The sequence below is a fragment of the Lingula anatina genome, chromosome 10 (genome assembly GCF_051362555.1).
Source record: "Lingula anatina isolate TDL-2025a chromosome 10, LinAna3.0, whole genome shotgun sequence".
Lineage (NCBI taxonomy): Eukaryota > Metazoa > Brachiopoda > Lingulata > Lingulida > Lingulidae > Lingula > Lingula anatina.
Genome location: NC_141776.1, coordinates 11262652 through 11273760, shown reverse-complemented (window position 1 = coordinate 11273760; position 11109 = coordinate 11262652). Strand labels below are relative to the sequence as shown.

At 38.3% G+C, this 11109-nt stretch overlaps 1 protein-coding gene across 1 annotated transcript; it reads left to right on the top strand.

The window, feature by feature from the left end:
- Nucleotides 1–119: 119 nt before the first annotated feature.
- On the top strand, nt 120–1946 carry LOC106161265 (centrosomal protein of 19 kDa). The gene is made up of 2 exons (XM_086997313.1): nt 120–304; nt 1213–1946. Exon 2 carries the CDS (start codon nt 1253–1255, stop codon nt 1739–1741), a length of 489 nt encoding a protein of 162 aa, XP_086853439.1. The 5' UTR covers nt 120–304; nt 1213–1252; the 3' UTR covers nt 1742–1946.
- Nucleotides 1947–11109: the final 9163 nt, after the last annotated feature.

Sequence of the window (11109 nt, the reverse complement as noted above, 5' to 3'; positions counted from 1 at the left end):
TTTTAGGACAGAATCGAACGCTGTATGCTGAGAATTTAGCACAATGTGACCACTGTCTTGGTTTAATCGCATAAAACAGTATTTCACATCTTGTTTCTTAGGCCTATATATAAAAGTTACTGTCCTTTCTTGTATTTCTAATGCCACCTAGCGGATGTTTTAACACGCATTTCCGTTGACACCATCTCCGTACCAGTAATGAACCAAAATATGAGTACTTTTTAAAACCATATTTGTTTTTTATGTAGATTAAAGTCAGAGAAAAACATCGATTTAACATTTGCTGGTTACTGATAACTTAAAGGTAAGGGGTGGTGATGCATGAAACACATATTTCAGGGGCGGATCCAGGATTATTTGAATGGGGGGGGGGGGGGTACGCATAAGCGAAGCCGACTCTTCAAACCCCCCCCCTTGGCGTGGGTTTCAGGGCCCTTTAGCGGGTCCCGAACATTTTTGGTATTATAGAGGGCGAACGGTGCCATATGGTACGGTTTAGAACTATGATTCAGCTAGTCAAAATTCCAATTTGAAGAGGGGACCTTAGGTGCGTTTTTTTTTTCTGAAATCGAAGGGGGTCAGGACCCCCCCTGACACCCCCTAAATCTGCCACTGTATTCAGTTGCCTAGGAAATGAATTTTACTGTGTGTGTACCGTATTGGGGTGGGAAGGGGTTTACATTTCACTTCATCGGCGCACAAGTGCTGTAAGCTTAGCTGTGCTATGTTTCGGGGGTAGAAAGCCTTCTCTTATTTAATCCATATTAATTATACACATATTTTTCAGTAGGAATTCCACACAAATGGGTCATTACCTACATCTTGACATCAGTTCAAAAACGATGTGCCTCACACCTTCTCTAACACATTAATTTTTTTCCATAAGATTTTATTAGCATCTGTATGCTGACTGCTATAATTATTGCCTGTAACCTAATCAAAGGAGGTTATGTTCTTATCAGCATTTGTCTGTCTGTTTGTTAGTGGGCGAGAAGTCTTTTTTTTTATTTTGACAAAGACATTTTCAGGAGGAAAAGAAGTGATTACAGTTTTGTGAACTTAATCCTATCCTGGTAGTTTTAAAATAATTTTGTTTTTGTTTTAAACCCTTAAAGAAGTACTATTGCCTTTCTTTTTTCCGTCCATAGAGTTCTGTGCTTTGAAATGCTGTCTAGTTTTTGCTTACATCATTTTCTTGTTCAATTTTTGCAGATTTTAACAGGCCAATGTAAAGCCAAAGCTAAAAGCAAATATGACAGACATTCAACTGAAGAAATGTGGAATACGTTTCAACCCCCCAGCTATCATCGTAACTTACCTCATTGTATCTAAGAACAAACTTCACCGTCGCACAATGCCTGTGCGGAACTTCACCAAGAATTCTGGGATACAACGCGCAGTTGATGAACTGAGACTCAATAAAAAACATGAAAAATATTTACAAAACATCCCCTTGAGACAGCTGGAGAAACTGCTGACTGTGATTCAGGATAAAATGAAAGGGATAAGTTTGGAGGACAGTTTAAGAGAGAGAGAGAAACTAGAAACTATCGATCCAGAGGAGGACTTGAACAAGGCAGATGATAGGACATTGGCTGCTAAAAAAGCTGTCATGGAGGAGTCGTTTGAGAAGAACAGAAAGAAGCCTGGAGATCCTGGTTACGAGTATGACGTAGAGGTGGAATTTGAGGGTGGTGTAGAGACTTGTGAATGGGATGATGATTCAGATCCAGACTTTTAAATACTGTTTTCTTGAGATTTGTGCTCATTGTTTCCTCATAAATATTACTCAGAAGAAATTTAATTGTTCTGTGGAAATATACAGATGTTTGAAGACTTATTCTGACTTAAATTTGATTCTTTCCCATTTATATTTCACTGGGGAACATTTATTTATTTGTTTATTTCACTTAATAACATTTTTACAATAAACTTTTACCTAACAATATTAGTATTTTGTTCAGTACACATTTACAGACTTTGGGGAACTCCTGAAACTTTTGTATATTTTTTTTCTAGAAACACTGAATCGGTAAATAATTTTTTTAATCGAGAAATGATATCAGACTTGCTCAGATCATTTCAAGCTCTTATACATAAACTCTTTAAGTCTATTATACCAGTGTTCAGTTAACCAGATCCAGTCTTTTTTTTTTTTTTTTTTGATTAGTCAAAAATAAAAATCTTTCTAGTAAATTGACCTGTCTTATCTGTAAACTGGATTTTTCTTTCTTGGGTCCACTGATACTAGTCTACACAAATAGCTGGAAATTATTTGTACCTTGACCCAGGTCGAATGTGAAGATTGAGATACACATGTACTTGCAAGTGATAAATGGATATTGATTTTAAAAATCCAGGGCGGAACAGAAATTGACAGAACTACAAATCAGATGTTGGTGGTTATTCATTAATTAATTTTAATTATTAAAATAATTTAAAATTGAGTTGCCTTGACAACTGCCCCAGTTTTGGGCCTTACATGCTTGGTGCCCACCGCAGGTAAAGCCTTGTTCCACCCGGTCTCTCATGTTCTCGAGGTTTGCACACCCACGTCCTGACAAAACTACATCTTGTACTATATATCTGGCAATAAAAGAACTTGTGTTCACACCAGTGATAACGTTTTACTATTCTATTTCAGCAACCGTATCTTAGACGAATAAAAAGTCCAACCACTTATGCCCGCCATTAGTAAGTGATGTCGCATAAAACCTCGATAGTTTCTCACACAGGGTTGAATGAGACACTGTAATATCTAAAATTGAAACAACCTCTCAGCATTTGAGAGCTTTTACTCTTTTGGTATAGTTTCCACAAGATAGGTGGTCGCAAAATATATAGAGGGTTAAGCTGGGGCGTTATTGATCGTCGATGCGATTTCTGAAAAGAAAAACATTTATAGAGTCCGCTGAGAATTTTTTTCTCTTTTTCAGAAGAAACGTTTTTCACGTTGTGCAAATTGTTGTCATATCGGGCTAGCTGCCCACTCAAATTAATGCAAGTCAGATTAAGCTAGGGAGGAGTATGTAGGAGACATTTAATAATTCACAAGCACATTTAGTAACTTAACAGTCATGGTTTAAGATTAAAATAGTTCGATTCCCCACGACTATTTCCATGGTGTAGTGTGAACGGAGCAAGACACGATTTTACATTTAGAATATTGAAAGTGGTTATAGTTGTCTGTGTTGGATTTTCTAAGGGCGATTTCTACATAAAGGGAATTTGACCACTGATCCTGAAAGTTTCATTAGTGCGTGATCTACCGAAAAGAAGATGACTGTGCACAGAGTAGGATTTTTAGCCAATTTTGATGCAATATAACCTAATGTTAAATGGTATGATCACCACCTATGTTGATCATGTAATTTCATTACTGAGGACATAAGAACCAGGGCCGTAGCCTCCGGGGAGGGGGGGGGGGGCAGGGGGGGGCAGCTGCCCCCCCCCCCCTGGAATTTGGAATTTTACACACCACACCCTCCCCCCTCGGTAGCTTCGCCCCCTCGTGTCCGCTTACTGCCCCCCCCCCCCCCCCCCGGTATTTTGCTCAGGCTACGGCCCTGAGAACTGTAATTTAGCCCTGAAAAGAACATTTGAAAAATCTAACTACACAAAAATGCATAATTTGAAAAAGGATTCAACCAGGCTGGTTTTGGAACTCAATCTAATCACTACAGTAAGTTTGAAGATAAAAAGTGGCACATTTCTCCATATCTTGTGTTTACGGTAAACATGCACGGAGACGCCAACAATGACTACAGACGAAGGCGACAGCTGAACGTACATACACGGTGTCTTTAAATGAACTTTATCTATAGTATCCTACAGAAGCAGCTTTTAGGTAGATTAAAAAATGGGATGATTCATTAGAGCGTGTTCCCCCATTGCAAAAGCAACTTTACAGTACACTTTTCATAAAAAAAGGTTGGCATACCTCCAGTGCCATGGCGTTTTGCTATTAAATTGTCACACCATAGCTACAACGATTTAAACAGTGATTTACTTTATTCAAGATAAAACATCTAACCTGACACAGTAAAATCAAAAGTACCAAAGTATATCCACATTTTTCTCATGTATTCAAATTATGAACATTCACCTCCTCAAATCTGATGTTCCATATCGATTTCCATAGATGTAGAAAAGGTGCCTAAATCTATGCACAATTAACATCTGAATGTGTTCTTTGTAAGTCACGTGTCTAATAGCGTGCGTACTGTTATGATCTCCTGGATGCGGAACGTCGTACTTTCACAAATGACAAAAAGTTATTTATTTTATTTTATTTTATTAACTATTATTTATTAATTCAATCCATTTATTTATTTGTTTATTTTGAGGAGACTGGGTATTGTCCCCTTCGTCCACTGCTGTCTTGTTTGACACATTTCCTCAACCTGTATCTGACAAACGATGCTCTTTGTTTTATACTTTAAATTGACTAAGATGCTGTTCTTGATGATCAACGCCCATGATATAGAGTTAATTATTTCAGAGTTCAACCCCTACCCCTGATAAAATAATATAAATATAAAAGTTTACCTTTCAGATTGCGTAATGTCATGCACTATGATACATGGGTGCACGAGGGTGATAACATTTTAATCCCACATTTCATTTCATTTACCTAAATGTGTGTACCGATCACAATAAATTATGAACAGTTCGTTTGTTGGGATTACGTACCGAGACAATTTAAGATTCCGACAGAGAAAGACGACAGTGAAGATGTGTAATGTACCAGAATGTGAAGGGCAATGCAGGCCAAAGTAACTTTCTTAGATAGCAGGGTCATCGATGAATTCCAGGTAATTGTCATTGCTTGATAACTGTTCCGTTGGCGTTCTTATTATACGGAGCAAGCACATACAGTGTTTTAGTTTATTAAAGGTATGGCAATAAGTGCATTTCCCCCCGAGTGACGAAATTAAACAAGTCAGTATCTGTCGCCACCCACCAAGTAAACCAAACACAGCAAACTACTTGAATAATTTGACTTATTTCCATATAATTTCTTATATGCCTATAAGTATATTTCCCCCTGAGTGACAAAGTTAAGCCAATCCAGTATCCGTCGCCACCCACCAAGTAAACCAAACACAACAAATTACATGAACAATTTGACTAATTTCCAGCCGGTTGTTAACGCAGCTTTGTCCGATTGATCTCTAAAGACGGTGTTTTGAAGATGACATCTGCTTATAAAAACTATAGGTATCACTTGCAGAAATGTATTTTGAGTATGAATATAATGGCATGATAAAACTAACAAAAAGAACATAAAACTAAAATGTTTCTGGGTCACAAGAACAGGTGATTTGTGACAATATTAAAAACCAAAAATATTCACAAATGTTATACAAATCTTAAGCAAAAAGGAAAAAATAATTTACTAATAGTGATCAAATCTTGAGGACTTCTTTATGTAACACCAAATAGCCCCTAATGACGGAAACCCCTAGACTGCTTTTATTTGTGACAGTAGAAAACCCGCTATCCGAATCGATACGAGGATTTTTGGTTATTATCCTCAGCCTAGATATGACTTTGAATTATTCCAATTATTCCTAATTTTGCAAATAGCATTGATGACGAAGAAAACGGCATTTATCAAAGAAGTCTTTGGTAAGAATGCATCACTTGTATTTTTACTCGTCTATTATCTAGTATAAGTGACCTTATACTGCTGCTAACCAAATTCTGCATTTAGATCAAACCTGTGTTTAAGCCGATCACTTCCACGTGAGTTTTAGTAGGATATACCTCCGTGGCTGACACTGACCAAACTCAAAATGTTGAATTCGTCTAATTTTGAGATCTACATCTCGCAGTTGGAACAAGCGCTTTTACCACCGTCGCGGGAGACCCTACTTAGTCTATCAGTGATCGCCGTACTGATGAACAGCATTTCGTTGGCAGCCTTGGGTCGGTTGACAAGACCCGTTACAACTTTCCAAATCAATTTGGTGAATTTGGCAGTGTCAGACCTTATCCTTGCCGTGACTATGGCGGTAGCAATATGCGTCAATATTTACATTCAGACGAAGATTTCACTTTCTCTGAACCCTAGAGATTCACAGGACGTTGCTTATGTCTTTGATGAGACGGCGAACTTCACTGAGAACGCTACAAGTATGGCACTTGGTGAAGAAGCGACTGCCCATGATTTCGACGAGAAAACCCCAGTTGGTTTAATAAGCTTAGCTTGCCTTGAGAGGTTTACCGTTTGTCTGATGAGTTATTTCACTCTATTGCCTCTGATGGCTACTACCTCGCTCGTATACCACCAACTCACTATAGTATGGTATCCCTTGGATTTGACCATGAAGGTCAACAAGAAGCCAACGGCGTTTTTCGTGATCTTGTCCTATCTCATCCCTGCGGTCTCCTTCTCCGCGGGAATCACCTACAAGTACATAAAGGAACCCCAAGATGGTTGCTTAGCTACTCTGATGTCTCAGCCAGTGTATTTAGCCGTCAGTGGAACTGTCAGTATAACAACAGCCATAGCGTTCGTTGGGAACACGGCGATGTTGGCCTTACTCCTCTACAAAACTCGGAAACAACTGGCACAAAGTCCATCAGCGAGCGTCTCTGTGAAAGTGTCGACTGTCAAAGTAAGTCTAACTGTAGCGACGCTGTGGGGTACCGTTTTCGTCTTCTGGGGCACCGGCGTCGTGACTTTTTCAATAATTTTCGCATTTGACCTGATCCCTTCGCCCCTCCCTGAAAATTTCGGCATTGTTGATACCGTTGCTATTAACTTGTATATGCTGAATCCGCTGCTGGACCCTATCATATATGGCGTGCGCATCCAGGAAGTCAGAAAAGCATATAAGCGTATGCTGGGCTTTAATAATAAGGCTCGATCATCCAGGAACATAAAAAACAAATCCAAGGACTTTTAAGGTATTTTGAGGCTATAATTCAATTATTTTCATATAAATAAATACATTGAATAAGAGGTCAGTAGAATCTCAGGCAATGAATCTTTTGAAGTAGACAATGTTTAGTATGATATTTATTCGGTTTAAGACTTATATTTCTAGGGTACAAACATAGTATAGCTAGGCGTGTGGCAATCCACCTGTCCAACTTGATGGTCAAACAACGTAGTCCGATAATTGTGAGTGACCACTTAAATACGTCCCTGTGTAGTCTGTGGGTGGAAAAAAAATTAACAAGTAGTAGGTGGATTTGACCAAATACATTAGGAATGCTTATTTTAGTAAAGATTTGGTTTAAACACTGGAACTCTCACCTCGTCGCATCTTGCACGTGGGACTGGAGTGTTTGAAATATTGTGGGGCTAGTGTCCACACGTCTATGGAGAACGACTGCACACATAAAAAAAAAAACATTTTCAAACCCACGGCAAATAATCAGGCCTGTTATGTAGATCCTTTCAACTAAAATCAACAGGGCTGGAGTACCTAACGCCTACAAAGCTGTAAAAGAACACATCAAAATAATTGTCCTATTATATTTAAATGCAAAATTCCATATGGTAGACTTCAGCACTAGATGATGCAAATGAGGCTGAGTAGGATGGACATAGACTTATTCAACTGACTCTAAATTAAAAGGTGGCATCTATTGGTGTAAAATTTTGTTTGAATGTCGTTGATAGCCTTTAGACGTATTGAATGTTTATTTTGAGTTACCATATTTATAAAGTAAGTTTGTCATTTAGCATACAGAGCCCATGAAAATGGTTAACATTACAATAAATATTCACTACACACTCAATTAATTGTATATTTTCATTATACTTTTGAAATGAATCAAATAATTTTTTTTGTTGAAAAACTCCATATGTTGAAAAGGAAAGCAGTATTCACATAGACCATGTCTTGCTCTTTTCGTGTTAGGCTAAAAAAATGACGCCACTGCGTGTTTTTACTTGGCACCGTATGTAGGTACCGGGTATGGACATGCATGCAATAGACATAATAACGGTACCCTGTATGTGGTACTGTAAAATTGATAAAGTGAATTATCAAGGAAATAGATCCCAAGATTTTAATGTATAATACTTCAATAAATAGTAAGACGTTTATTAATAGTTCATTTTGTTTCTTAAAAATTTGGATTGATGTATCGTTTGTATGTGTTTGGAAAAGTGTTTGAAAAATTGCCAGGTCCAACTCGAGGCCAATTTCGTTCTCGTGCCATCCCGATTCCATATCCAGCACGATAACTATAGCGTTTTTATTTACATGCATATTTATTTACATGCACGTTTACCCTGTCGTGACCTTCCACTTTTTCGGGAATCTATGATTGTTCTGTGATTTTGCAATCGTACACGCAACTATTTCTGTTATAACCCACCGATACTTTTTTAATTGAGGGGGGGGGGGGGGGGGGCTTTTTTTCCAGAAAATAAAAAGCGTTAGAATTCGAATCTTTGTGATGATAATGTGTCCAAAAAATGCCAAACCAATGTATTGTTACATAATGTACACGGAATTAATTTATCTCAAGAAACCTCTTAAAACGTTAATCATCTCATTTCAAGAACTTAACCAATTCGTATGAAGCGCTAGTGTTTAAATCGTGAACTGATTTTTTATTCAGGCGCAAAGAAAGCAAATTTTTATTTTTATATTTGTATTTAGGATAACCATTATAAAGCAGCACATTTCTACTGGAGCCTGTGGTTTAATCTGCGTTTTCTTTTCTTTTTTTTTAAAGTTTTTCCCCTGACACCCCACCGCTACTGCGTGGCAATTGCTATGGTTTCACTTAGCTATCAAATTGAAATTGGAATTAAACATCGTGTCTGAATGCAGAAACGGGACGAACAATGACTCGTGTATGGAGAATTTCTATTTTCCAAGAAAAATTTTAGACGGTAAACCCCTTGCAGAGTACATGAATGAGTACAATGTACACTAATTGTGATCATTATCTTTACGACTCCTTCACTAAGCGCCAAATAACCCTTAATAACAAGTGGCGGTAACGCGTAAACTGTATTTTTTTTATCTGTAACAGTAGGAGAAAGCTTGCAACCCTAGTCGACAAGAGGGTTATTATTTCATCAGTCAAGATATGATTAAAGAATTATGCCAATTATACCTCATGTAGCACATTGTACTGATAAAAACGTTTTCATTGAATAAAGATGAATAAAAATTGGTACTCATATAAGTTTCTGGTTAAACTTCTTTACCTTCCTCAATAATGGACCACTCATGTTGTATCGTTTAAAATTTGTATGTAAGGGGATCACAGTAAGGCTTGGTTTAGTTACACCTCCGTGGCTGACACTGACCAACCTCACAATGTTTAATGCTACCGATTTTGAGATCTACATCGCACGGTTGGAAAAGACGCTTTCACCGCTGTCTCGGGAGATCCTTCTTACGCTATCTGTTATCGCTGTAATGATGAACAGTGTTTCTTTGGCAGCACTCGGGCGCTTGACAAGGCCCCTTACAACATTCCAAATCAACTTGGTGAATTTGGCAGTGTCAGACCTAATACTCGCCGTGACCATGGCAATAACAATATGCGTCAATATTCACATTCAGACGATGATTCCACCTTTCCAGAACCATAGAGAATCAGTAGACGGTGTGTTTGTCCTTCATGACACAATCAACCTATCACAGAACGCTACCACTGTGGCATTTGGTGAAGACGCGATCGCCCGTGATTCCGATGGGAATGTCCAATTTGGTTTAATAAACTTAGCTTGCTTTGAGAGGTTTATGGTTGCTCTCACGATTTATTTCACTTTGTTACCATTGATTGCCACCACGTCTCTTGTCTACCACCAACTCACCACTGTGTGGCATCCCTTAGATCTTACGAAGAAGTACAACAAGAAGCCAACGGCTGTTTTCGTGATCTTGTCCTACCTGATCCCAGTGGTCTCCTTCTCACTAGGAATCATTTTTAACTATATAAAGAGACCCCAAGATGGTTGCTTAGCTACTCTGATGTCTCCGTCAGTGAATTTAGCCCTCAGTGGAACTGGCAATATAATAACTGCCATAGCATTCGTTGTCAACACGGTCATGCTGGCTTTACTCCTCTACAAAGCGTGGAAACAGATGACACAAGGTCCATCGAAGGGCATGGCGAGAAAAGCCTTCAAGACAAGTCTAACTATAGCAATTTTGTGGGCCACCGTCTTTATCTTCTGGAGTGCCGGGGTAGTGGCTTTTGCCATTGTTTTCTCATTCGAATTAATCTCGTCGCCTGTCCCTAAGAATTTTGACATTGTTTACGTCGTTGTCACTTACTTGTACATGCTGAACCCGCTTCTGGACCCTATCATATATGGCCTACGTATCCCGGAAGTCAGACAAGCATATACCAATATGTTGCGCTCCAATAACCCACAAAAAGGAAACATCAGTCAGTCGGCCATCAATATAGCTACATTGAAGAAGAGGTCAGTAGAATCTCAAGGGACTAAAGATTATCTTGAGGAAGAGAAATTTTAGTATAATCTTTTTCTGGTGTAACAATTCATATTTCTTGAGTTTAACAGTCTATTCAGCTCCATGTTAAATCAAACTCTGTTTTTTTCGGTTGGGTAATTGCAAGCAGGCACCTAGCAAATTTGATGTGTGCCTGTGTGTGCGTGCTGGGTGTGGGTATTCAGAAAAAAAACTTTGAGTTTGATTTAAAGATATATATTTAAAGTCTTATTTAAAAAAAGCAAAACTTGCGTTAACAGACTGAAACCCTCAATCTACCGCTTCCTTCACATGGTTGAAAAATTGGTAGGCCTATTAGGCAGACTCTTGCAGCTAAATTCAACAGGGTCGGAGTCCTTAGCGCCTACAAAGTTGTAACAGAACAAACAAAAACTGGTCTGCTATGGTTTTTTCTTTAAATACAAAACTTCAGAATCTAGACTAAAGTAGAAGAAAGACTATAACGCGCTCAGCGTCACTAGATGATGTCATAAAGATGAATGGTATGATGGTTGGGTATGGTTGATGGAGTTTTTTTTATTCAGTTGACTGTAGTATGAAGGTGGTGTGTGCAGTTCTATAGCATTTCGGGTGTAAAATTGTTTGAATTATTTATATGCATGGTAAAAATACAATCATTACTCAGTACGCCCTTTATTAATTGTTT